This window comes from Corvus kubaryi, unplaced genomic scaffold (genome assembly GCF_017639235.1).
Source record: "Corvus kubaryi isolate FWS band 111438036 unplaced genomic scaffold, C.kubaryi_AGA036_p1.0 137, whole genome shotgun sequence".
In the NCBI taxonomy this organism is placed as follows: Eukaryota; Metazoa; Chordata; class Aves; order Passeriformes; family Corvidae; genus Corvus; species Corvus kubaryi.
In genome coordinates this window covers 28,692,196-28,719,943 of record NW_024580671.1, presented here as the reverse complement: position 1 = coordinate 28,719,943, position 27,748 = coordinate 28,692,196, and the positions used below count along the sequence as shown (strand labels likewise).

The 27,748-nt window shown below is 37.4% G+C and overlaps 1 protein-coding gene across 9 annotated transcripts in view; it reads left to right on the top strand.

Annotated features, from left to right (window-relative positions):
• The window catches only part of KIF21A (kinesin family member 21A), an 88,402-nt gene that overhangs the window by 29,520 nt on the left and 31,134 nt on the right, over positions 1-27,748 (top strand). For 5 of the 9 annotated variants that reach the window (XM_042018298.1, XM_042018300.1, XM_042018296.1 and 2 more), the window contains exons 3-21: positions 834-1,016; positions 3,915-4,064; positions 4,775-4,909; positions 7,961-8,128; positions 9,522-9,637; positions 13,712-13,907; positions 14,686-14,875; positions 15,501-15,564; positions 16,360-16,563; positions 19,884-19,922; positions 22,137-22,221; positions 22,396-22,513; positions 23,630-23,818; positions 24,717-24,916; positions 25,314-25,421; positions 25,929-25,997; positions 26,108-26,319; positions 26,985-27,138; positions 27,534-27,734. In XM_042018298.1, the coding sequence (XP_041874232.1) occupies positions 834-1,016; positions 3,915-4,064; positions 4,775-4,909; positions 7,961-8,128; positions 9,522-9,637; positions 13,712-13,907; positions 14,686-14,875; positions 15,501-15,564; positions 16,360-16,563; positions 19,884-19,922; positions 22,137-22,221; positions 22,396-22,513; positions 23,630-23,818; positions 24,717-24,916; positions 25,314-25,421; positions 25,929-25,997; positions 26,108-26,319; positions 26,985-27,138; positions 27,534-27,734 (2,781 nt within the window). The remainder of the gene's footprint in view (positions 1-833; positions 1,017-3,914; positions 4,065-4,774; positions 4,910-7,960; positions 8,129-9,521; positions 9,638-13,711; positions 13,908-14,685; positions 14,876-15,500; positions 15,565-16,359; positions 16,564-19,883; positions 19,923-22,136; positions 22,222-22,395; positions 22,514-23,629; positions 23,819-24,716; positions 24,917-25,313; positions 25,422-25,928; positions 25,998-26,107; positions 26,320-26,984; positions 27,139-27,533; positions 27,735-27,748) is intronic. The other 4 variants (XM_042018302.1, XM_042018301.1, XM_042018299.1 and 1 more) reach the window with 1 other exon arrangement.

Sequence of the window (27,748 nt, the reverse complement as noted above, 5' to 3'; positions counted from 1 at the left end):
GACATCAGATTCCAAAGTCAGAACTTTTCATAGACAACACACCCTCTTGGTACACTGGGCACACTCGAAGCTGAGCACAGTGTAGAGTAGGTGTTACTGTCTTCTGAATATTCCTCTAGGAGTTGATTGCATCAAATTTGGCCTAGGATGCTGAATTTCACCACTGTTAAGTGTTGCATCTCAAATTAGCCAGGTGAAGTCTATTCCCAGTGAAACAAAGCAGTTTGCAGATCCAGTTTAGCAGATTATGTTCAGCTTTGTGATCCTATCTTTGTCTTAGACTTGACCCATTAATTAAGTGAAAACACTACACTACCTTGTCTTCTATAGGACTTCACATTTAATTAAATTATCTTCCTAGTGAAGATACAGCTTGTATTCTTCAGTATAAAGTGAGAACAATGGGAATATAATACCTGAGATATTCAGACATCTTAATTAGGGGAGTCATTTGATCTACTTCAGTAAAGAATTGCAAATGATGCTTTTACCTCCAAAATATATGCTTTAATTAACAGCCTTGGTTGGAAACATGAACTCATCTTTTGACCTAGAGGTGATAGCTCAAGGTTGATGTAAGCTGGTTAGGGAAAGTTTCTAGAGAAATGGTTATGAAAGATTGAACTGGTCTCTGCCTTCTGGTATGGGATCCCTGGATAAACAGTAGTTTGTCCAAATTCTGCTGTTTATCCATTTTCAAAGTGACCTGTTGTTGTGTGTGTTAATATTGTAAAGATGGCAGATTGATGTGAACAGTAGTGTTCACAAACTGTATTTCTATGATGATTTGGTACTATTAACATGTTCTAGTGACTACTCCTTTTTCAAATTAGACAGGTGCTGGCAAAACATACACCATGGGCACTGGATTTGATGTCAACATAACAGAAGAGGAACAAGGCATTATATCACGGGCTGTTAAACACCTTTTCAGATGTATTGAAGAAAAAAAACAAGGTGCTATTAAACAAGGACTTCCACCTCCAGATTTTAAAGTGAATGCACAGTTCTTAGAGGTAAATATGATCCACATTTGTGGCTGTAACTTTGTGGTTTTTTTAGTTGTGGTTTTTTTGTTTTGTTTTTTTTTTTTTTTTTAGAAAACCAATTAAATATTTTTTCTGGTTGCTTCTTTTAAATTTATTTTCCTCACAAGATGTTTTGAATTAATCTTCAAGTTTTTGAAAGGAAAATTTATGGAGTTTGCTTCAGCTGTTCAATTTATGAAAAAGTCTTTTTATCTTACTCCAATTATTTTAGTACTTCCCTTCATAGTGCTATTTTGAAGTACAGAAGTAGTTACGTGCATAATTTATCCCTTTCTGCAGCATGCATTGTCTGTAGGGCCTGTTTCTCTTGCCTGTTTGCAATTCTTGACAAAACCTTAAAAGAAGAAACTGTAAAAAAAAAATGTGACTGTACTTTGTGGTTTTGAATAGTGACCATGCTTTGCCTGCTTTTGTGACTTTGCCATAGTCTTTAGCTTTCAAAATCTGTTCAGGAGGCTTTCTTTCACCAAGGAAGAAACCTAGCATGAAAATACTTCTTTCTGCAATCCCCATTGGTTTATGATTGGTCTTCAGTGTCACTGTTCCCTTCTTTCTTAGACCCAGAGGAAAAAACCCTGGTCAATACTGTGGCAAAACTGCTTCCCTTGTGTTTTCTTGTAGACGCAGTTACTGGTAAAGGGGCCATAATATCTGTGATCTTCCCGACCTGCAGCAGCTGTTGCTTTAAGCCTTGCAGGTTTTATACTGTCTCCTGACTGTGGAACTGCTTTTTAAATTGATTGATTTGGCAGTAACATATTTACATTTACTACCAACCTGCAAAATCTGATGCTTTAGGCACACGGAGACGAAGAATCAATTTTAGGAAAGCAGGTGTAAATCTGTTTTGCTTACTTCAGTATGTACAATCTTATCTACTTTGGGGGTGGAAACCCCCCACTCTTATATTACCCATGAGAAGAGCTGTTGGTTTTATTACTGCTGAAGTCATCGGTTCCTATAACTGTTTTAAAGATTAACAAGCTGGCATTAGTTTTGTATTGGTCTAGGTTTGTCACTGTTAACCTTATGCAGAACTTTTTGTTGCTCTGGCTAATATTTGCCTAGAGAGAGTTGGCTTGAGCACGTGCTGTGGGAATGCTCTGCTCTGTACACCAGGGAGCTGCAGCTTTGCTTAGGCAGCTGCAACATGAGTAGCATAAGGAGCAGTAACCAGTGTGGTTTTTCAATTTATTGTGGTTTTTGACATAACATTACAAATGTGACTGAGTCCCAACATATGGGGCAGTGATTAAATGTTACAGTGAGAATGGTATGAGGAATTGCAGCCATTACGGTGTATTTCAGCTGAACTATACATACTGAAACCTGTCGTGTTTATCTAATTTAAAGAAAGGTTAAATGATGTATATAATAATTACTCCCTTAAGAAAATGTCATTTTAGTTGGTAGATTTTTTTTTTCTTTTACTGAGCCTTTCCCAGAAGGAGCTTTTTCTGATTAGTTATATATTACACACTATTCTTGTATCAAAAAGTATCCTCATCCTCCCATCCTATCTACCATTAGAGCTGGATTGCATAGCAATAATTTAGTCATTGGACAAGTTGAAGCAAGATTGTGTTTTTGGAGTAACTTTGGAGTCTTACAGCCGGATAACCGTTGGGAACAGTGACTTCTGTTTGCTACTTTCTTGCCTTTCTTTAGTTTGCTGCAGTCTGCCTCCCTTAACTCCTGGCTTTCCTGCTTTTTCAAAAGATAGGCATACGCAGTCCCATCCAATTGCAGGTGCTTTATCAGGATCTGCTCTAAATTGTGGCATCAGTTGTTTGACCTTATCAAGGTAAAACATTAGTAAGAAGATTCCTACTTAGAATATTTATGCCTAATCATTAAATATAACTCCTTTTTAATATGTAAAGGATTAAAAGCATCACATTCACAAATGCTGAGTTTTTTGTTCTCAGGGATGATTTTTTGCTTTTGAGAGGAGAAAGTCACTTACTTTCAGTGTTATGAGAAAGTACCTTGTGTGAATACAGATCTGTTGTGGTGGTTCATTGACTGTTACCTAGGGATTTTGATCAGGAATTGAATTAGTCTGGACTGAGCTTTACTAAATTAAAGACACTTGACATGTTCCAATGTACACAGGCAGAGACTAGAGCCATGAGATTTCCAGTGGGATAGTGTTTTTTCTGGGTGGGTTGCCTGGTTTTTTTTCCCCCTGGTTTCTTCAGTTGGATCTAAACACTTGTCATAAAACTCAGAACATTCTTATGGAATACAAAAGCCCTGCTCAAGAAGTCATGCCATAGTATTTTTGGACTGCTGCTTGGTATCTTTAAGAGGCAGCTTGCACAAAAGCTATTATTATATGTCAAATTCCTTCCAGGACAGGAAGAGTTTATCTAAATGAGAGACATAGAATTATGAAGGTGTGAGAGAGGAGATGAGGAAAGGTGTAGTGGCAGGGAGAGCAAGTGGAGTGAGTTGGAAGTGTTTGGAGAAGGGTGCAGCCAACTAAATCCACAAAAGAAAAGCCCAAGGTCAAATCTGAAGACAGCAGGTGCCTGCCGCAGAAACCACTGCTGCTCTTGTTCTGCTGGCACCAAATTCCTCCTCTTCCCTGGTCCCACCAAAGAATTTTCTCTCAGATCTGGAGATGTGGAGGAAGTTACCGCATCTTTGGGTGGCATAATAGGAAGTTGTGCAGGTCCCTTAATTTGCAGCTGCTCTGTCATCTATTGTCCTTGGAAGTTTGCATGTTTCACACCATCCTTTTTTGGGATCTGAGACATATGGATTTTTACAACTTTTGGTATGTGCCATGCAGAGATTTGTTAGTCATCGGAGGAATTCCTTCTGAAAGTGATAAGTATTTTGTCTTTTTCTTCTCCTCAGCTTTACAATGAAGAAATTCTTGATCTGTTTGATACCACACGTGATATTGATGCAAAGAATAAAAAATCAAATATTAAAATACATGAAGATTCAGCAGGAGGAATTTATACAGTGGGCGTTACAACCCGAACTGTGAATGGAGAATCTGAGGTGATAATTAAAAATAAATTACTCTGTAACATGCCAAGTACAATCTAAAAATGTCTGTATGCTTTGATGAGCAGTTAAAAATAGAGGTCATGCTTGCTAGTATCTGTCTCCTGGGCAATTTAAGTGTAAAACCTAGCTAAAACTTTATTTTCTCAATTTCTGTAGCCTTAAATCTGATAAATATTTGATACTAAGTGCATGCTGCTTTCATTTAAAGCTAGGAGCAGGCTTTTGTTCATAATGTAGTTCTGCTGGGAGAGAGAATTTTGGCATGTATGTAAATCTGATCTCCCAGCTATTATATATATTATTTTCCTTTGAGAAAAAAGCTTGGCGTTATGGCTGATGTGGAATAAATTGCTGTTCATGTGTGTTGCAAATCTGAATACGAATGTTACTGTATTGTTTTTTTTTGGTACAAAAAGTACAAAATCATACTTTTTTTGCCACAGGTGAGTGAAGATAGCTATGTTACTACTAGAGTAAGTAAAGAGAGGCATACAAAGATTTAAGATTTTTCTTGCAGAAATCACAAAAAATACTTTTAGTTTGCTTATTTAAGAATCTTTGTGCTTTTTTTTTGGCATGTAGGAACTGAATTCATAACAAAGAGAGAAATTTTAGTCATAAATCCAAAACAGTTGAGTGTCACAGGAACATTTTTGCTTTAACCAGCAAGCGATGCAATGTGCTTCTTGTCTCTTTTCTAGATGATGCAGTGCTTGAAGCTGGGAGCTTTGTCTCGAACCACTGCCAGCACGCAGATGAACGTTCAGAGCTCACGGTCACACGCGATCTTCACTATACACCTGTGTCAAACCAGAGTCTGTCCCACATTTAACGCTGTATGTACTTTTCTTTAGTAGCCATTTTTCAAAATGGGCATAGTTTTGGCAGCCACTGCTATTTGAACTACACTTAGTAAGGATGCTGTAGTCATCATAATGCTTGGTGAATTTGCTAAGCATTATAATAATTTGATCTAATCTGTGCATACGTAACCATCCTCTAGCCAGAGGCAACCATAAACTGCAGACTCTTACAGGAACCTGCCTATTCTCCTCTAGCGTCTTCTTCAGTATTTTGTTGCGACATACACAAGTGAGAAAGTTAAAATATAATTTGTCTTTAATTGGGAAAGCACACTTAAGTGTCTTAGTAGTTAGTGGGTTTAAACTTGCAGTCATCTTGGATATTTCAGATTAATTGTTGATATCCAGTAAGGTGCAAGTAGAAAAGCATTAAATTCTGAAGCTTCATGTGTTTATTTTAAATAGCTATATATTCAGTGTGCAGATATTTTAAGTCTATACACTTAACCTGAAATTCAAACTATGAATGAACGTAGAACTGTTATGTAGAATATTTTGCACGTGACTGTTCATTTGTTAGTTGCTGTTGGTGTATCTTGTACCAGGGAGAGTTCTGAATAAATCCGCATTACTGAAAACTACAGTACCTTCCAGGGGAACTTGAATATTCTAAAGGTCTTTTGCATATAATTTTTAAATATTAAATAGTATCTGGCTAGCATTCTACCTACAGATACCACATTTTTAAGTATGTGGAACAGTGAATTGGATTTGCAGTGCTTTTTGGGGGTTGCTTTTTTTTTAAAATACTGCAGACAATCATTTGCAGGCAGAATGAGTGTTCTTTCCTGGTCCCTTGTGATATGTAGACCTGCTTTATACACCTGCTAAAAACACTTCTTCCTGCTTTCCATGCTGAAACTGTGGATTTGGTGGTGTGGTCAGCTGTCTTTGCTTGGGAGGGACTGGCATCACACTCCAAGCCCATGGAGGGTACCTGGGTCACTGCGTGGTGACACTGCTGGGAGGTTTTTGTTGAAAACTATCTACTGGAGAGTGAGAAGTCATCTGGGAGCCTGTTTCCCGCAGGCTGCTGGCACAGCAGTCCCCCTGTGCTGGTGCACTTGCAGCTTTCCCCACTGGCTGAGCTGCCTGGGGGACTGTTGCCTGGCTTATGTTAAAGGAAGAGATGGCCATCTTCTGCTTTATGTCAAACTTTTATTTCTGCTTTTCTTGGGAGATATGCACAAGACAGTTTGACTGTTTGGAGCTGGGCATTTCTAAATCCTTAATTTGTAAAGACAGCACCCTCTTCTTTCCCTGTGGTGTTTAGGAGAGTAAAGGGATAGACCTGACGTTGTCCTCTGAACGCTCCTGGAATCTAAATTAATACAGGCTATTATTGGTTGGCCAGGGGAGATGTAGCTCGAGTTTCTGTAGACAACAGTTTTGGGAGACCTTTGTTACTAGGGCAACGCAGTTTCTCCTTCTCGGATGACAGCCTTGGCCGTGTCCCCTCTGTGCGCGGTCGCCCGTGCCCAGGGCTGGCAGGCAGCCAGGGCTGCAGTGCACAGACATGTTCCTCAGGCTCTGTTCGCACCATCCATGCTTCTCGGGAGTTTCTGGATGTACATTTCACTTCGTAAATGAAGGAGAGTGAAAGGGTGCATTAATCAGGACTTTGAGGGACAGATTGAGAGTGTGGTCCCCAGAGTGTGAACATCAAAATAACAGAAATAATGATTCCTGTGGAAGTGGCACAGTTCCTGTTCTCTTCTGTTACTGCTACAAAAGGATGTCACTTCAGAAGCATGAAGTATTTAACTACCATGAGAATGGTTTGGTCTGCTGAGACCTGCACTATGCCTTGCAGTAGTGAAGGGAGCTGTAGGTTAGCTGACCAAGGGCATAAAGGTCACCACAGAATACCTGAGGGTCTGTGTTTGGCTTTTTGATTAGTTTTAGGGTTTTTTTTAAAAAAGGTTTTTCTGGGTTTTCTGTGCTTAATGTGATAGAAATTCCTAATAAAGCTTGTAGTTTGAATGGTGAAAATCTGTTACAAATACAATATACACTTGATATATGCTTATTGTATGGCATCATGCCAATTTAGTAGAAATTGCCCTGCAATGGGTATCTTACCAGTAAGGTCAAGAAGTGAGTGTTTTAAAGATTTTTCTTATTGCATTGCTTTCCTGAAAATAAATCTAACTACACTCAGAGTAAAATAAAACTCTACAGTAAATGGTAGAACTAAATTAATCAGCAGAAAAAAGTTTGGGATTGTCTAATGAAAAAGGATAATTTTGCTGCTGTGCTTTGGGATGTGAAGTGGAAAGAGGCTGAGGCTATGGTACCTCCCCCAGGGCAGTGTGTTCCTGGGCAGACTCTCCATACTGATGGAAGCTTGCATGGAGTGCCAGTCATTACCTGGGGGAGGAAGGTGGAAGGGAGAAAGGAACCTCTTCTTTTTACTATGTTCCCTCTGCTGCCCTTATTTTCTGGTTAAGTCAGAAGTGCTAGTGGAATACTGACTGCTAGGAGAAATGGCTTCCAACAATAATTCCTACAGTAAGTTGAAGAATCATCCCAGAGGGAGGCTGGTAATGGGGTTTAGAGAGGTATAAAATCAAAATATCTTTCAGTTATTTGGCAGGCTTATGAACTAAGTGGTTCTGGTAATTTTGTGGTGTAATTATGTAATTAAGGTTTTATTTTTTTAAATCAGTTTTCTTTGACAATTGGCTTGCATTCTAGGAGAGATACAAATTTGTTGCTTGCCTTGCTGGTGACTTGTATGTTTTATATATGTATCCCCCCATTTCTTCATCAAGAAGCAATGGTAGCTTGTACTTAAAGTAATTTGTACGCACATGCATCTAGAGCTGCGTCTTCAAGAATGATATGTTGGTACATATGATTAAAATGGAGGTGGTATGTTTCAAAATACTGTTGTTGTTAAAAGGGAATGAATAAGGAGATGGTCATGGCAAAGGGGTAGTCTTGTAAATAATTGTTGATTGAACTTTACAGATGTAAATGTGAAAGATCTCACCAAGCCTTGTGGGTTCTTCTTTGCTTCAGGATAATGCCACTGATAACAGGATAATATCTGAATCTTCTGAGATGAATGAATATGAAACTCTTACTGCCAAGTTTCATTTTGTTGATCTGGCGGGATCTGAAAGGTTAAAGCGAACAGGAGCTACAGGAGAAAGGGCAAAAGAAGGCATTTCCATCAACTGTGGACTAGTAAGACTATACAACTATACAATATAGTGTAAAACAACCCCAGGCAAAACACTTAAAATTTATAGCTTCAATGGGGTTTTTTTTTTGTCTGTATACTGGTTTGCTATATAGTTTTTTAATTAACTGTATTAAGTGTTTTACTTAACACTAAACTGCACTGAAAAGTAGAGCTGGTGATTACCAGTGGAGATTGTAGTTTCATGTTTTTGTTTTGTGCTACATGGCTATGTCAGGGCTCTGTGCAATTCGTTTGAAGACACAAAAATACACGTTCTATCTGTGAAAACACATCTCTTTTTTCTGGGCTATTGTGCAGTACCAATGAGGTATTCTGCAATTAGAATTTTCTTGCCATCATGACATTGGTTATTTTCTGTAGTTCTTCTGTTTATATTATATGGAAGAGAAAGAGTATTCAGTTCAATTTCATCATTGACATAAGCGCAAAGCCAGCAGGATTTGGGGGGGGTCTAGATGACACAGCTGTGTCCTTAACAAAGAGCATATAAAGTGCACGAAGGTGAGAATCAGTGTGATATAACTAATACAAGATCACAAAACTTTCATTTATAGTGAAGCCCAGCCCTTAGTTTTGTGAAACAGACTGAAATTGTTTAAATCCTTCAAAGCAAGCAGGCACAGCATGGGGTGTGTGCCGTTCTCCATCTGCTGGTGGCAGCTGCACCATTTCCAGAGCGAGAACTTGCAGTACAGGGCGCCACTTAAAGCAAAATCTTCTATTTGATTGAAGTGCATGCAGTTCCACATTAAAAATAATTTCACAGCCACATGTTAGATTGTTTATAAACATGAATTAGACCCTTTAAGCAATGAAACAGGATATCCATTGACTACAAGACTTTAATTTCAAGTGTTAAGTGCTCAAATCATAATCAGACATTTTTTACTTATCTTTACTTATCTTTTACATATCTGTAGAGGCAGCAAATTCTAAGGTTTTTTTCTTTATATAAATGCCCCATATTTTATTCTAAATGCAGCATAAAGCAGATTGATAAAATTAATTTAAAATAATTTATAGCTACTGCTAGAAGTAGAGATCAACTTTAATAATCATCGAAAGCAAACGTTTGTTAGATGAAGTAGTACCAGCTTTAGTTTGTGACTGAGATACTAAGAGCCAGTGCATATGAATTGTGCTAAGCACTTTAGCACTTGCAGGTACCAGACTGTAAGTCATCTGATGCACTGTTGATAACACAAAAGTTTCTAAATGTAAAATGCAAAAATCTTCAGAAATATGTTTATGCTAACTTTCTTGAGTATATTAATTTTCTTACAATATGCTGACTCCAGTTTTTAGCTGTTTTTAAAATAAAACTATACAGGAACTGATTCTGACTTGTGTGTTACGTGACTTGGTGTTTTATAGCTGGCACTTGGCAATGTAATAAGTGCATTGGGAGATAAAAGTAAGAAGGCAACTCATGTACCATACAGAGATTCAAAGCTTACAAGGCTACTTCAAGACTCTCTTGGGGGAAACAGGTATGAAAATTGGAACATTTTATGTATTTCATTGTGAATGGGCATGAATGAGAACATAATCTTCAGAAAGTGAAATGAACATTAAATGACAATAAAAATAGCCACTCTTTTTGCTGGAGGAAGGTTCTGAAGATAAATTGTCATAACAAAAATGCTGTCAATGGAGGGAAAAGATTTTAGAGAGGATTTTTCCTTTGTTCTTTTCCATTGTTATTTTAGTAGACATGAAGCTTGAAGTTCTTCCCATGAAAATATCTGGAGACAGAAAATATCTGTATAGGTAATATAAATGTTAAGTTTTGTTTTGTATTTGAAAGCTGTGATGGGTTTTGCCTTAAGAGGTTTTTTTTTTTTTTTTTTTTTTTTTTTTTTTTTTTTTTTATTTAAAAGGTGTTTTGGGTTTTGCTTTAAAAGGTTTTTTTTTTTTTTTTTTTTTTTTGTTACCCTGTTTTTTAAATGCACAGGAGCTTGGAGTCATCTTACCACAGGCCGTTCGATCTTTTTAGAGATTATATATCTCAGCCTCTGATGCATTTTTTTCAGTTAGCTGATGTTGGATTGCAGCCTAATAAAAAGAAAGTAGTCTATCACCAGGGTTGTTTGTATGAATCCATTTGTATACATTCTGCACATTCGATGAAGGAAAGCTTTGACCTCTGGAGGCTTTATGTAAGAAAACATTAGCAAATTTATTAAAATAATACAAATTTTGCATTTGGAATGTTAACATACAAATATGAGGGACCACAGCTGAGTACATTTTAGTAAGGTAGTATTGTTCTTTTATGTGATCCAATATGCCTGGCTCCTATGTTTAGGAGAGTAGGAAGTTTTTTCACAAAGGAAAAGGGAGAAGTGGAAGAAAATTCTCCACTGAGAAGAATAATCTTAAATTGTTGCTCTGCTCTTCAGAGAGTTAATGTTAGTAACAACTTGAAGCACTGCAGTGTGAGGAAAAGCAGAGCCAGAAAAAAAAAGTAAAGTAAGGACTAGAAACTTTCAAAAGTGCATAAGGGAGGAAGAAACTCCAGAATTATGAAAAAATCAGCAGAAAGCAACAGCATCGCTCTTTTAAGCTCTTTCTGTAAATAAATGCTGAAAGCACTTCACTAATTTTTTAATCAAATACACCAGCTAGTGAGCATTTTTTTCAAACCACTTCTAAAGTCGCCCTGTTGTAGAAATACTATTTTGACTTTAAAATATTTTCGCGTCTCACAGCTCCACGGCTCCCCCTCGTGTTCTTCGGGAGCAATCACAGAGTTCGGTGGGGTCGGGGGTGCCCCGGCCGGCAGCCGAGCCCCGCGCAGCCACTCACTCCCTGCCCCCGGGGGCACCGCGGGGAGAATCACAAGGGTCGAAGGGAGAGAACTCTGGGCTTGACATAAGGACACTTTAAAAAAGTGATAAAGATAAAGCAAAAGTCGCATATGCAAGCAAACCAAAGGAAGTCATTCATTTCCCATGGGCAGGCAGGTGTTCAGCCATTCCCAGGAAAGCAGGGCTCCATCATGCGTTATGGGGACTTGGGAAGACAAACGCTGTCACTCTGAATATCCCCCCTCTTCCTTCTCATTCCCCCAGCTTTATATGGGATGGAATGTCCCTTGCGCCTGATGGGCTCAGCTGTCCCGGCTGTGTCCCCTCCCAACTCCTCGTGCACTCCCAGCCCCCCCACTGGTGGGGCAGCCTGAGGAGCAGAAAAGGTCCTGACTCTGTGTGAGCCCTGCTCAGCAGCAACTCAAACATATCTGCATTATGGACACACAGTAGGTGTTTGCAGCACAAACCCAAAACATAGCCCATACTAGCTGCTGTGAAGAAACGTAACTCTATCCCAGCCAAAACCAGCACAAATGTACAGATAGCAAATGCTGCCCCGGAGTGTTTTTAATGGTATTTGTACATATTCTGTCTTTTTCTGACTGATGATAGTTGTGTGGATGCCTTTCTTCCCACTCCCTCCCCCCTTTTTTTTTTTTTTTTTGTATGTGACATCTCAAATAAGCACTTCGCTGTTAAGGAAGATTTTTTTCATATATATATATATATATATATATATATGAAATCCTCCCATTTTGAATGGTTTCTTATCTGGGCTTTGGCAATCAAAATGCATGGAAAAGCTAAATTTTAACAAATATGCAATCTTTCTTCTGGAGAATCAGATTTAGATTTCTTTTAAGCCTCTTCTGTAGCCTTCTAACCTCCACCCTAGGTATTGAAGTCCACATTATTGTTTCTCTCTTAACAAATACAAAAATCTACTAGTAATGATTTGGGTTTGGTTGTAGTTAGTCCTGAGTTAACAGTGATGAAAGCATCATATCACTGTACTATTCTCACAATAATCCTTACTTTAAATACAATGCTGTAACAGTTCTGAAGCAACACTTCAATGTTTCTTGAATTATTCAAAGAAATATGGAGCATTGGTGTTTTAAAAGGAATTTTATAATGTATAATATGAAAAATGAAAACCTATAATATGAAAAATGAAAAACTTCTGGAGCAGGAGGAGCAGTTTAAAGAAATGAAAACAGTGAAGTAGAACAGTTTTAAAAAACCCTAGTCCATTTTACAATTCAGATAGGAAACCGGAGTTCAAGTGGTTCAGTTTTCAAGATGGACACATAGCAGAATCAGTCCTCTAAGATGTAGAAAAGTAAGCGCATTCTCAATGTCAGAATTAACAATTTGTTCTTAATCTTGCATACCCATATCTTGAGGACTAAAAGAGTTTGGAGAACTGGCACAAAGGTAGGGGCGAGGGCTGAGGAAGAGTTGCTGAAACTAAATGTTCTTTGTAGCCCCAGGCTACTTCCTCTTTCTAGCTTAGTTTCCCAGTGTGTATGGTGAATATAATTGCTTGCCTCACAGAGCATTGCATGTGTTTGTTTCAGTCTGAAATTACAGAAAGTGAAGATCATAATCTAGCTTGCCTGATGCAGATATTGCTCCTTTGCCCCAAAGACAGTTTGTTTTTCCTAATGTATAGAGAGAAGCAAATTCCTTTAAAACTTGGAGGAGTGTTCTCAGTCCATCAAATGCAGATGTTTTGCCCTATCTATTGAGAATTTAGGCAATGTATGCACCTTCAGCATGATCTGCAGCTGGAATGCTGGTTCTGACCCTCTAAACTGTTCTTATCTGATGTGAAATAAGTATGCTCCAGGGAGTGAGGGAAGGAACCTGTTGAATGATGAAAGCACTTGGTTGGAGTGAAAATTGGGGTGTTGTTTTTTGTTTTTTTTTTTTTTTTCTTTTGTCCTGCTGGTTCCTACTAGTCTATCTGCTTGATCTTTTATTTGGAGCAAGGAGTACGTTCTCATCCTGCAATAATATCCCATGATGGGAGGGCTAGGGGGTGTTGTAGGAAACTGAAAGGAGGATGGCTGTTCATAGCCCTCTTGGGCCAAAAGCTCAGATCCTGCTGCTCTTTTTGTTGCAGAAAGTTGCTCTAAGCAGTGGTGTTATGAAATGTGGTACAAATACAGTTATAGACAGATGTGCTAAGGGTAAGGACTAATTTTGGACTTCTGTTGGGAGAGCAGGAGATAACTTGCAGTGGAAGATTCAGTCAGTTTGGAGCCTCACGTAGAGAATAGGCACATTAATCATGTTTGGACAGGTCAGATGAGCATTTGAGCACCTTTCAGATGAAGTAGGTAGGCACCTCAGGAATTACAGTAGGCAGTCCTGATGGCTGCATGATCCAAATCACTGTCTAGGAATTTAGGTTGATCATCAATTCTTTAATCTCAGTTTATATATGATTAGGCAAACTGAATGTAATTTGAATAACATTTCTGGAAACACCAATTAACTGCTTTTGTAATTTCATGTGTAGAACAAGATCTAATCTAGTATCTCCTATGCTATACTAAGATGATGCAAGATGTAACACTGCTGATCTTTTTGGTTCACAGTTTGCTGAGAGCTAGATGGAGAAATATTTTCACTAATGCTACGAAGTTGCTATTCTTGTTTCACCTTCTGCCTGAGGACCTGTTAGATTTTCTCTGCTCTTTTTGTTCTTGATGTGTAATGTTGACCTGTGTTTCTGACTTGCAGTCAAACGCTCATGATAGCGTGCGTGAGCCCTTCAGATCGAGACTTCATGGAAACTTTGAACACATTAAAGTACGCCAATCGGGCACGGAACATCAAGAACAAGGTGATGGTTAATCAGGATAGGGCCAGTCAACAAATAAATGCTTTGCGCAGTGAGATTGCACGGCTACAGATGGAGCTCATGGAATACAAAACAGTGAGTTTATCCTCTTAGGATTTCTTCTGCTTTCAAAGGCTTGTAATTCCACAGCTTTTTTTTTTTTTCTGTTGGCTATTTTCACTTCATACACTAAAAACATTGTAATAGCAACCCTGATGTAAACAACACTTCTAATTCCAGTGATGACCAGATATTTTTATAAAAAGTAGATTGTATCCGCAAAAAAAAGAGAAGTCAGCAAATGTCAGTGATATTTACTGATGCTGCATGCTATTTGCTTTTTGAAAGGCAGTGAGAAGGTCACTTCCAAAGCAAAAATGACCAAATCACAACTTAGATTTATGCATAAGTGAATGAGTATTGCTTTTGAAAACTTACTAGACAGCTAAAACTATTTGTGTTTTAAAAATACAATTTCAGTTATATAAGGCAAATAGTCATGCCCGTTTCTTCCTGAAGTTTATACAGGGTTTTTGGCAATAATTGTCGTTACTAGACAGCGTCACCTTCTGTTCTTCTTGAGATAGTATTCTGATTTAATAGTTATCTTCTTATTTCTTAACCTCTTCAAGAACTTGTATTTTAGACTAAAGTGGAATTACACAAAACCCAGATGCTAAGGTGTTGGCCAGACATCAATCTTTTGAAAACTATCCATTTATCATTGTTTTAAACTTCTTGAGAGAAGATTATCTTTTGCTAAGAATATCTGCTTGGAACTTTAAGTAATCTGTGGATTGCATTTACTAAGTTCAGTTTTTTGCATGTGTCGGTCAGCCTTTACTACTAATAAAATATTTTTACTTTCTTAAAGGGTAAAAGGATTATAGATGAAGAAGGCGTTGAAAGCATCAATGACATGTTCCATGAAAATGCCATGCTGCAAACAGAAAACAACAACCTGCGTGTTAGAATTAAAGCAATGCAAGAGACTATTGATGCTCTGAGAGCCAGAATAACGCAGCTTATGAGTGATCAGGCCAACCAAGTGCTGGCCAGGACAGGTATGCTGTGAGTGTGATGTGCATGAACTGCTTCATAAATTCATGAACTTAAATTAATTTTATGTTCTTGCTTCACCGATCCCTTGGAATGAAGTGATGCCTTTTTATTAGAAATGTAGGACCTTCTTTGGTAGAGATAGGCCCCCATATGATTATTTCTTCTGTTTCTGGAGTCTTTTTTTAATAGTAGAAATATTTTTGTACCCTAATTTGATCATCCATTTAGGAATGTCAACAACAGGAAATATGAAATAATATCTTTGTATAGGAATTATCTGTATGCTTAGCCCTTGTGGTGGTTTAACAACCAGACCAAATAAATTTGACTCTAAATTAAAATGCAAATAAGTGATTTTGATTTAAGCATTGTTAAAATGTGCTAATATGGAAAACAAGTTACTGATAGTCATATGGTGATCATATGACAGAGGAACCAAAAATGTAATTCAGTTTAAGAAGGAAAGATATTTTACAAATAAGTTAAGATTTAAATGTGTAGCCCATGTGACTGTTTCCCTTTGCTGGTACCTTGTGCCTAGTAGCTATATTCAGATAATTATACTGTTACCGTCCTTCCTTAATCTTTCTCTTTCCCTCATGCCCCTTTTCTCTCTGTCCTTCAAAGGGGAAGGAAATGAAGAAATTAGCAACATGATTCATAATTATATCAAGGAAATTGAAGATCTCAGGTATTTGCATAATATGTATTTAGACAATTTTTAGTAAAAAAAAATAATAGAAGTGTTAGCAAGTAAGTACTTCAGCTGTTTTCCTGTGGGGGGATTACTTTAAGAGAGTAGTCCTTCAGCTTCTAAGACCATCTGGTATTGCTCTTGGCCACAAAAATATGAAATGTTAGAGATCAAACTGACAATAGAAATGAGAGTAAGATGTTTCCTAAATAATGGTGATAATTTGATATTGTTGCATAAAGGACAGCAAAACTTAGAACGATTATCTTATAACTTTATAACCCCATATATAAATGATAGTACTTATAAATTACTTGTTTAAAAAAAAGTTTTAAAAAACCCTTTCTTTTCAAATTCAAAAAGTCTTAAATATTTTAGATATTTTTATTTATCTAGTTCTTGGACATATACCATGCAAAAAATTATCTGGCCTATCTTCAGTTAATGTTAGAGCTTTTGTGTAACTTTAATATACCAGGTATACGCATAGAGCATATTCAGGTATGCATCTGTGTGTGTATATATATCTGTGTGTATGTTCATACAGACATATTTTCACGTATTCTGTCTAGGTTATATGATATATATACAATATACGTAACCATTGTGTAAAATGGTATCATCAAGGAATTTACTACTTTGTATTTTTTCAGACTTCACCTTGGTTTGTAGTTTCTTTTTAAACTGAAGGTAACGCATTGAAGTTGCAGAGGCAAAAGAGCGTACATCTCATGTATTGGCAATACTTGTAATTCATGGTCTACAACTCTTCCTTTTTTTTTTTTTATTAAGAGCAAAGTTATTAGAAAGTGAAGCAGTGAATGAAAATCTTCGACGCAACTTGTCAAGAGCATCATCAAGAGCCACATACTTTGGTGGACCATCAGCATTTTCTGCTTCTATGCTTTCTTCTGAGAAAGAGACAATGGAAATTCTAGATATAGCCAAGAAAGATCTAGAAAAGCTGAAAAAAAAAGAAAGGAAGAAGAAAAAGAGGTGGTGTATGAATTATAATGCTATTTGTTTTCTCTTTCTTAGTAGAGGTGTACTTTTTTAACCACTGAGACTTAAAAAGTCTTGTTGTTGTGTGGGTTTGGACCCTAAACTGCTGTTCCTTCAAACCTTTTTACATGTTGAAGTTACAGTTTTTCTATTGCATCTTTTCTTCCAGTGAAGTGTGCAGTATTTGTAGAATGAATGTCTCCTTTGTAATGAACTTTTCTATGTAATTATGCACCGTGATAAAAACACAGGTGCTCTCCCTAAATTTTGATATTTAAAAAAATTTCTTCTAAGATGCATCTGAAATTTAACAGAAGTTTGAAAACATTATTAACTTTTTTTCAACTCTATGTCAACACTGAAACAGCTTTCTGAAGAAAAGATATTCTGAATAGTTGGGGATTCTTTGGTAGCTCTTGGAATGGCTTCTTTTGCTTTATCTTTTGCTTCTATGAATGTTTTTTAATTTGAGGTTTCCTAATTCTCTGCAACATCATGCTTTGCTGGTTTTTTTGCTGTCCAACTTCTCATCTACTAAAATCCTCATAGACATTGACATAAATGCCTGTTTAGACAGCAGTTAGTGCAGCAAGGCTTTGTTTGTGTACTCAGAGACTTTGCCTCCATTAGAAATCTCTCCATTTTAGTTGAAATTTTCCATGCTTGTAATCTGTTACTCTTTTTAGTAATGGTCCTTCAGACTTCTACAAGTTCAGACTAAAGCTTAAATAGTTTAAACTTGAAATAGTCGAAGTAGAAAGTAGATGAGGGTCACTGATATCTGCAATTTGTCCTTTATCTACAGATCTGTTTACCACACAAATGTCTCATACTTGTAGAGAACACTCATTTTAATAACAACTAGATTCTTCCTTTGTGTATCATTTTTCAGGAAGCTCTTAGACTTCTATGGGGATTTTGATAGATTTTGTCTCATTTTTGTAGGAACCTGAGGGCAAGATGAAAGTATTAAATGAAATCAGCAGAATGTTCTGTCCTCTCTTCAGCCAAGCACTTCAGTATGTCCTTTAACTGTAGATGCAGGAACAAAGAGATTTGATTCTGTATTTTTAACACATTTTACAATCAAGCATGCATTTGACTACATGCTTGGATAGAGCCTCAGTTGTTAGGTCATGTTTTGGGGGGTTTTTAATTTTGGGGGTTGGTGTTTTTTTGGTTGTTGGTTTGATTTTTTTGTTTGGGTTTTTTTTTGTGTGTGTGTTGTTGTTTTTTGGTTTGGTTTTGGGGTTTTTTGGGGGGCTGTTTTTTTAATTTGAAAGCCAGTCATGCTTTCTCACACCAGGAAAATAATCTTTTGATGGGATAGCCAAGTAGTCTGATCCAAAAATAGGGACTACTTACCATAAATTATTTTTGAGATCAGTTTTGAATCCTAGCATTATAGAATTAGAGGGCTATAGAAAAATTAAAGTTGGAAGAGACCTCTTGATGGTTCTATCTTAAAGTGGGTCTTGTGTTCTATAAAATGGGGTCATACTCTTCTAAAGTGCTGCTAAGGTTTGAATCTATCTACTGGCCAGTCTGCAGACTGTTTTGTAATAAATATTTAGAAATTTCTGAGGTGCATATGCTAAGAAATGTTAGAATTTGAGGGATTATATGTTGTCATGCTTGTTACCTGCAGCGTGCTTCTATCTAATTCATGAAAAGATTATGTTAAGGTTATGCCACTGTGAATTTTTATTCTATTAAAATTTCAGGAATTGGCAGTATGTACATTAATGTATTGCACAGAAACTTTGCCATGCAGTTTGATAGGGATTCTTTGTTTTAATTCTGTCTTCTGCAGGCATTTAGTTAAATTTAATCTACTATTTCTTTTTAGTGTTGCCATTCTTTTAAAGTCGTCTAACTAGCATTTTTCGATTGAAATGGGATTGGTAAGCCTAGCTACTAGTTCTGCCCCATCTGTTGCCTTTTTTGGTCTTTTGTTTCCTGGCTATGGGTCAGTGTGACAAAAGGTGCATAATGTTAAATACATGCAATCTACTTAAATTGTTGTGAGGTAGCCTGAAGGCCTAGGAGCAAGGTACTGAATGAGCAGCAGGTATGTACTGCTATGTATCTGTAGCCTTTAACAACCATCTGCCATGAAGTTTATTGGAAACAGGGCAGTAATGTTTTGGCTACTGAAAAATTTACCTGATTGGAGTGTCCCACAGTGTGACTTAGTGTGACTTACCCACTAGAAGACCCAGAGCAAATCTTCCACATTCCTTTCAGTTTTAAGTCAGCCTTATATGTCAGGTAACCATTTTTGACTGTTTTCTTTTGACTTCCCTAAACTTCATTAAACTAAATTAGTGATGAAAGTTACATGGAGTTCAGAGTGCTAGCTTCTAGCTGATACTGAAGGAGAATGGTAGGCAGTATAAGGTGAAAAGGCAGAAAAAGCTCTTGCTCAAAACTTTGTCTTAATGGGAAATGAGGAATTTCAGTAGTTGATGAATTTTAAGCCATCTCTATGCTTACATATGTTGTGCAGACTTTTTTTACCGATAAATCCACATTTATTCAAGAGGAAAATGTACAGGTAGAAATACTAACATTTTGTCCATCTCATTGCTTCTGGTGCATGCTTTTTGTTAATTTATTAAAAAATAACAAGCAATGATTGGCATGTACTTTCCGAATCCCAGAAAAATAAGCTGCAGTTTTCTACTTTTTATTTAAAAACAAACAAACAACAAAACTCGAAACAAAAAAATGAATGCAGTTTGAAGATTTTTGTATGAATTATATTCAGAATATATTAGAGTATTAATACTAAAATTTCCTTATTCCTACTTTATATTACGATATGTTATCAGCATATATAAAACTAGTGCATTGGCTTTTTTCCTGATATGTTCCTGAGAATATATAAGTTTGAGTCAGTGGCAGTATTTGCAATTTTCAGTATTTTATTTGCCAGTTCTAAGTGGAGAAAGAGGAGAAAGCTTTTTCTAGAATTGAGATACTTTCTTAATCCATAATTAGAAATAATTTGCGAAGTTAAATATGTTGTCTAAAATTTCTTCCTTAGTGTAACTTGAATTTGCACTTGTTGTCAGTGGCAGATTAGTTAACCTATATATGCTGCTCTTTGTTTTCTATTTACTTTCCAACTGTCCAGGATGTATTGCCTTTTTACTACTTGTTGTCTCTTGATGGTATCTTTTAAAATTTCATTTTAAACTCTGCAAGCTCATATATATCATTTTTTTACCTTCTTATCACTTTTGCTTTTCACTGTCTGGTTTGTTCTTCATTGGCTTGGCCTTCCAATACTGTACCTCGTGCTTTTGAAGGCTACAGAAACTTGAGGAAAGCAGTCAAGAAGAAAGAAGGTTGGAATATTTCCCAGGTTTTTAATTACCTGTCATTTCAATTAACTGGTTGTCATACATGAAAAGAAGTTGGGCAGATTTATAGGTACTTCAGGAGTAGTTCATTTTCAAAATTCTTTCCTGTGTTTCCACTTTCAACCAGTGCTTTAACTGGAAGAAACCTCTGTTGTGGAATTGAGGTTGACTGGAGTTACACAGTGTGGAGGAAGCTTTTGTGGGGAGGTGGCACCTTTGGGAATTCCTGTTGAATTAATTGTTTTCTTTCTTGCATGGCCTAGGTGGAATGAAAGGCAGGAGGAGGAAGGTGCAGTAGCACAGATAGTATGAAGTGTCTAGCAGGCACAATATGACAATAACAATTTTGGCATGTGAGATCAAGAGTGTCTTGGACCGCCACACCTCAGTCAAGTTCGCTGCTTTGGTTTCTGAAAGCGTGTGACTGGAGCATTGGCCATTCTTCCCATTCCATTTCAGCCAAACCAGGAGATGAATAGTCATTCATAGAGTGCAGTTAAGTTGAGGGCTCTAGAAAGAGAACTGTACTATGATTAAAAGTGAAACTAAAGGAGTTTTTGTTTTCCTGCTGTCTGCTTTGATCCAAAGATCCCACCCAGTGCATTGATGCAGACGATGTGAATCCACAGAGCAGTAGCACACAAGTTCAGCAATACGGTTCTGCCTGGGAGAGCTGCTGGCTCTCCTTCCTGCTGTCTCTCCCCTTTCTTAGGCAGAACACAAATTCTCTCTAGTGCTTAGTTCTGTGCTGACTGGAGTGGGAAGGGAAACTGTGGGTTTGCCTCAATCTGCATGAGGATTGCAGTTAAGATCCATTATCTTTTAGGCTTAATAACCAACATAGAACATGTTCTGGGTTGAGGGAGATGAGAATCTGTGGAAATGAGATTGTATGGCTCAGTGTTCCCTGTTTGGCACTTTTTTTGTGTACAAATGTGATTAGACTTTTTAATTCCAGCATCCCCAGCTGCTGCATGGATTAGTTGGTCCAAGCAAAAGCTTTCTGCCTTGTGCATGGTCAGCTTATAACTGGTAATGAGTGGGGCAGAAGGGAATCAGTTAGTACTGAACAGGTTAAAAAGAAATAAAACGAAAAATCATGTGTACACAGAAGCACTGTGTTACTCAACAGGCACTTTTAAGATTCGAGCTCTGTTTTAAAGTCGTTTTAAAGGTGTCACTTGCCAAATTGTAGTGTGTCGAATCTACTGTATATTTCTTGTCACTGCACTAAGTATTGGTATTGTCCAAGAGTTTGATCTTGAATCTGAGCTCCTTTTGGCATCAGTGGAGGAAGATGTGCATTTTTAGGTACTGTGCCTGATCAGTGACAGCACAATTTGCCAAACTTTTACCCAGCGGAAGTTACTTGAGGTGGATTCCACATTATGCAATCCTAACCACATTTTTTCATTATTACCCCCTATGGTGTCTAGTTCTATTCTGTCACAATTTCCCATCCATTGGAGCTTTGGGTTTTGTACATGTAACACTAGAGGGACTGATACCTGGTCTGTGACAGTTTGCAGAGTGCCATTGATTTTTTGTTTTATATTTGCAATTGATGTCTTAAATGTGCACTTTAAAATGTTAAAACTTGGCCTAATGGGTAATACACCAAATTTTTAGGACAAAACCAAAAAGCCCTTTTTATTGTTGTATCAGTGCCTATTCTGAGCATTCTCTTGATGTCAAAGTAGATAACTGATCAAAATAGTGGTTATAGTGTGATAAATTAGGATATTGTTTAAGGTTTATACATAAATTTTCAGACTACTCTAAGTGTAGTAGGCTCCGTTGTAGCTCGAAAGTGTAGGAATACCTCTAATTTATGTTGTACTTGCACACAATGTTTATTGTTTCGTAAAAGCTACTCTGGGTACACTGCAACTTCCATGCAAAACGAGTACTGCTGTAGTATATGGAGATGTGTATTCTGATTGTCCCAGTTGTGCAGCATGCTGGAACAATGTGCTAATCGTTACTGTTACTTTGCAAGCCAAGATTAAGAGTAATTAGGCATTATTTTATTATCTGTGGAAGTTTGGAAGTTGTGTTTTACCCATGCCCAACACCTGTACCTTTTTCTAACTACATTTGTTTTTCATCTTTATTTGAAATTACAACTTAATGGTTTGGGGGATGGAAAACACCTGCCATTTCAGTTCATGAATAATTCACGTCTGCCTCTTCTACTAGTGTTAAAGAGGATAACACAGACAATGAGCAGGAGAAGAGAGATGAAAAAGGCGCTTCGGAGAGAGAGAATAACGAATTGGAGGGAGTAAGTATTTAGAAGTGTTTGGTTTATTTGTTCATTGTTTGTTTAAAGATTTACAAGGTTATAGAAAGGAAATTAGGAATGGATCGGGTGAATACTGCAGCTTCACAGTGATAGTCACAAATAATTGATGCATGGAAAAGTGTGGGGATGCTTTAACGTCTGGACATTTTGTAGGAGGAGATTCAGGAAGTCAGTGATCATGACGATGAAGAAGAGGACGATGATGAGGATGAAGATGATATGGAAGTTGTTGAAAGCTCAGATGAATCAGACTCTGACTCTGATGAAAAAGGTGATGTTAGTGCAATATTCTGTAGAGTTTCACAAATAGTATCTGTCAAACCTCAGGTCCTGGTAGGCAAGAAAGTGTGCTGTCAACCAACTGTCTAATTCTCTGTGAAGTGTATATCCAGTGAATTATTTTTTTGGTTATGGTGCAAAAACATGTAATAGACAGCTGATCAAGTGTCCCTCTATTGGTTTTGAAATTGACCAGAGGCCATCTGGTGTTTGATAACATGTTTCTTCCTTGATTAAGACATCCAAAGTGTAAGGTTTAAGTACTGGTTTCTTTTTATTTCTTTGGGACTGATCACCACGGTGACAGCTCCTATCAGCTAATTTGGAAATGGTAGAAGTTAATTTTGAAAAGGCTGGGAGTGTATCAGCCTTCCTCATTTTTATATGGCGTGAGTCACAAACAGCAATTCTCTCATGTGAGTTGGTCCAAATGGGCAAACCAAGTCTCTTGGTTTCTTCTTGTTTAGGAGTCGCACAAACCATTAGCAGGAACCTGAAAAAAAATAATCCTCAACTGATATCCTTATTCTGAAGCACAAATTCCTAAGACAAAAAAGGACCTAATTGGCTAAAGAAGTTAATTAAACTTTTATGAATTTATCATGTGGGTTAGTCCTTTTCCCTCCTACTTTTTCCCTTCACCATTTCACTTCCATAACTGTGATGGGTCCTCTCTTCTGAGAATTCTGTGTCTTTCTAAGAGCTAGAGAAGGGAAAGGCTCCATTTGGAGTCTGCCAGCAGTCAGTTTTTCCTATTATAACTTGCTGGGTTTATGAATGACAATTATTCTTCAGCCTGAAGAGGTGTGGCTGAAATCTTGAAGCCTTTTTAATGGGGAAGGACAGATTGCTGACACTGCAATTTAAATGTGTGTAATTACAACATAGGGGCAACTTTGATCCAATGTGAGATCTTTCCCTACCTCTTTCCCAGTTCTAGGATTTAGACTTTAACATGAATTGCAGATAAGAGGATTGTGTGGTGCAATGTGATTTGTGTGGAATTCTCCTGTGCACAATTTACATTTCCAGTGACCCTAAGATTGTAAGGAGTATCTGTATTCATGTGATCCTTGCTGTTACTTTAACAGAAATCTTTCTGTTTTAGAAAATTATCAAGCTGACTTGGCAAACATCACCTGTGAAATAGCCATTAAGCAGAAACTGATAGATGAGCTAGAAAACAGCCAGCGAAGGTTACAAACACTGAAAAAACAGTATGAAGAGAAACTAATGATGCTACAACATAAAATTCGAGACACTCAGCTTGAAAGAGATCAGGTTCTTCAAAACTTGGGTAAGAAGTACAAAATCATTGATCTTGTATAAGCTCTTCAAGTTGAACTGTTTTCTACTTCTCTTGTTTTCTTTTTCAAATTTGATGAAAAATTAGAGAACAGAAATAGGTTTGTACCCATAATGCCAGTGAATCATTCTTTACTCACTCTAGTTTCTACCAGAACTGAGAGTAAAATTTTTTGGAAATATATTGCTACTAACAGGTATTTGATTTGGGTGAATAAACGTTTTCAGTTCTTTAAGAGCTTTCATAATCCTGGAGATAGTTCCTGAATTAAAAGTTATTTTTGTGTTCTTCCCTCCCCACTTTCTTTTTATTTGCATAAAAATAAGAACAAGGATCAGTGATCTTTCAGAGATGTTTTATTGACCAAACCTTTTTGAATATGTGATAGTATTGAGATGACAAACCACCTATGACTCAGGAGTCCCAAGCCATAAATAACTGCACTTTGGGAGAGTGCTTTGAAAAGTATTTTGTTTGTTTTTATTTTTTAAACATATACTATATATGCTTTATAGTTACACACTTTCTAAGCTTTTGCTGTTCCCCTATTATTCCTTAAACCTTCCTCATTGATCAGTGTCAGAAAAGAAATTGATGGCTTTTAGGAGTGTTGTTATACTCCTGTATACAAATGTGTGTATTTGTGCTTTCAGGTGCTCAGATCTGTTGCAAAGAAGTCAGAGAAAAATGTTAGTACTTGATCTCTTACCCCAGAATGCATACGAGGTGGAAAGTTCAAAGCAGTGCAGGTGGCAGGAACTAGAGACAAATTAGGTTGTTTTAAAGGTATTGCAGATAATGCTAAAGCAGAGGAAGTAGTTATCTGCTGTGGCTGGCAAAGTACAAATATCCTGAACAAAAGCAGATTAAGAACTCCGTTTTGCTCTAGGTTCTGTGGAGACCTATTCAGAAGAAAAGGCAAAAAAAATCAAATTAGAATATGAAAAGAAACTCCAAGCCATGAATAAAGAACTGCAGAGGCTTCAAACAGCGCAAAAGGAACATGCACGATTGCTTAAAAATCAGTCTCAGTATGAAAAGCAGCTGAAGAAACTGCAGCAGGAGGTGACAGAGATGAAGAAAACCAAGGTATATTTCAGTAAATTGAAGTGTTGCACAATGAGTGCTTACTGAAATTTGGGTTGAAATCTCCTGTGCATCCATCTACCTGATAACTCTGATCTTGCTATTAGCTGCTTGAAAGTCTGAAAATAGAAGAGATGCAAGCACTAGGCTGTTCCTGGGGGAGAGGGGTAGCTTTTAGGTTTAATGAACAGAAATTAAGGTATCAAACATGCATAAGCTTGCACAGCTTATTAGCTGTTATTCAGCACTGAGTGAAGAAGACATTAGATGGAAGAGGTAAGTGGCTAAATGCATTTAATATATTGGAAAATGGCAACTTGAAGAAAAAACTCTGTATGAGTGGGGGCAGGGAGCAGCACTTCACAGTGAACAGCTTTTCTAAGTGATGACCTCTCTACAGGTTCGCTTGATGAAACAAATGAAAGAAGAACAAGAGAAAGCCAGAATGACTGAATCTAGAAGAAATAGAGAGATTGCACAGCTTAAAAAGGAGCAGCGCAAACGGGAGGTGATTTGACAGATAAAGAACTTTCATTTGGAATAAGCACCTGTCATTATGATGTGCATCTGCTTGCAGGCACACACTGTGTATATGTAGTGTATATGCATTCACTTAGGCAGGCATGTACCTGTGTATTTTCACCGGTGAAAATGCACAAAATTTGGTTTGACTTCCATGAAAACACAGTTCCTGGCTTCAGGTGATAAGTCTTCTAATTTCTGTTGTGCTTGAGTATGTGTATCAGTGAATTAGTGATTAGTGAATCTTCACAAAGTTATTGCTACCACCTTGCTTGCATGGACTTACTCTTTTTGATAGAATTGATAGAGTGAAACACTTATTTTTGTTCTGCACTAGGAAAAGCAAGAAACAATCATAACTGGACCACTTCATGTCACAGCAATTTTGCAGATTTGCATTAGTGTGTAGAGGTCTTTTTTTTTTTTTTATGCAATACAGTCTTCGCAACAGATAATGGAAAAAATATCATGTGCTGCTTCTGTTTTTTCACAGCATCAGCTCAAGCTTCTGGAAGCTCAGAAAAGAAACCAAGAAGTTATCTTACGTCGCAAAACTGAAGAGGTACTGTGGTAAAACAGCAATGCATCTTTGAAAACAGACTGATGATGTATTGGTGTAATGTAGAACTCAGTTTTGGGGAGAGTTAATCATGTCTTTGCTCTGTGTTTCAGGTCACAGCCCTTCGTCGACAAGTAAGGCCTCTGTCTGATAAAGTGGCAGGAAAAGTAAGTCGAAAGCTGAGTCTGCCTGAGCATTCCATGCAGGAAGCAAGTTCTAGTTTGTCAGGTGAGCACGACAGCTCCAGAACAGCAGCACAGCAGAAGATGAGAATTCCTGTTGCAAGGGTTCAAGCATTATCTGTAACTGCAACAAATGGAACAGGGTAAGGATTAAAACTTTTAAGGACACTAATGAGAACTGAAGTTTGTGTTCACTTTGTTGCAGACAATGTTGTGATGATACATGTTGCAGGAGCTGTTATTTGTCAAACCGTTGTCATGTAATGCTCATAAAATGGGCATTTTACCATTATCAAATGCAATTTCACTTTTCTAGGTTTAAGACAACAATATAATAATATAAAATGGCATTAAAGGGCAAGTCACATAAACTGGATTTTGAAATTTTGAGGGTTTTTAAATCTGCTCTTCAAGTGAAATGGCCTTGGTGGTCCAATGCCAGCAGTGTTAAGTTCACAGTAAAACTTGTTGGAAAATGCAGTTCAATGTATCGGGTTTATTTGTGCTCTTTGACTGTGGTTTGAAGCAGATCTCCTGTTAAATAGGGAACAAGTCCTAGGTGGCGTTTGAACTCAATAGTGCGTCATGAAAGATGCCAGTGTTTGATACCTATTTTTCAAGTGCAAGAGTGCAGCAGAGCTTGGGGCTGGGTGCAGGTAGCTGTCTGGTGCAAGAGAAACTGCAAGAACTTCTGCATGAAATTTTTAAGTTGTTTGTGAAAAATATTCCGGCCTGATGATTTCCACATTCAAATTTGTAACTGGACTACTTTAGACTTAGCTGTGTGTTTCTCTTGAATTTATCACAGAAAGAAGTACCAGCGGAAAGCAGTGACAAGCAGAGTTTACTCCTCAAAGGCAGCCAGGATGAAGTGGCAGTTACTTGAACGCAGAGTGACTGATATTATTATGCAGAGGATGACTATTTCCAATATGGAGGCAGATATGAACAGGTTACTTACGGTGGGTGATCTGCTGTACACTGTTGGCTGTATCGTCATGTTAAATAGGGAGCACTGCAAGTGTGTTTGCTGTAAACATCAAATAATTGATGTTATGGCAGCATTGGCAAAGTGGGTGGAATCTATTGCAGTCAGTGAATACACTCTTGACTCCAGTAAGCATTTGGACCGTGGGATTGCTGTGCTTAGTAAGAAATGAAAATGGCATTTTGACATTAATGGCATCATGTGAAAATACGTTACTGTATTCACCTGTGTAACTTCTTCCCATGGAAGTCATGGTATGTTAGTTAAAGTGTAACAAACAAAGGAAAACAAAAAGGCACTTGAATGTTTTAAGGGCTTACTAATTACTTAATTCTTTTTTATGTAATATTATGTCTTTGTGGAAAATAGCAACGTGAAGAACTCACAAAAAGAAGAGATAAGCTTTCAAAGAAAAGGGAGAAGCTCATCAAGGATGGGGGCGGCAGTGAAGCAGATAGAAATGTCCAAAACATAAATGAGGAGATGGAATCAGTAACTGCGAATATAGACTACATTAACGACAGCATTTCTGACTGCCAAGCAAATATTATGCAAATGGAAGAAGCAAAGGTAGGTCAAATATT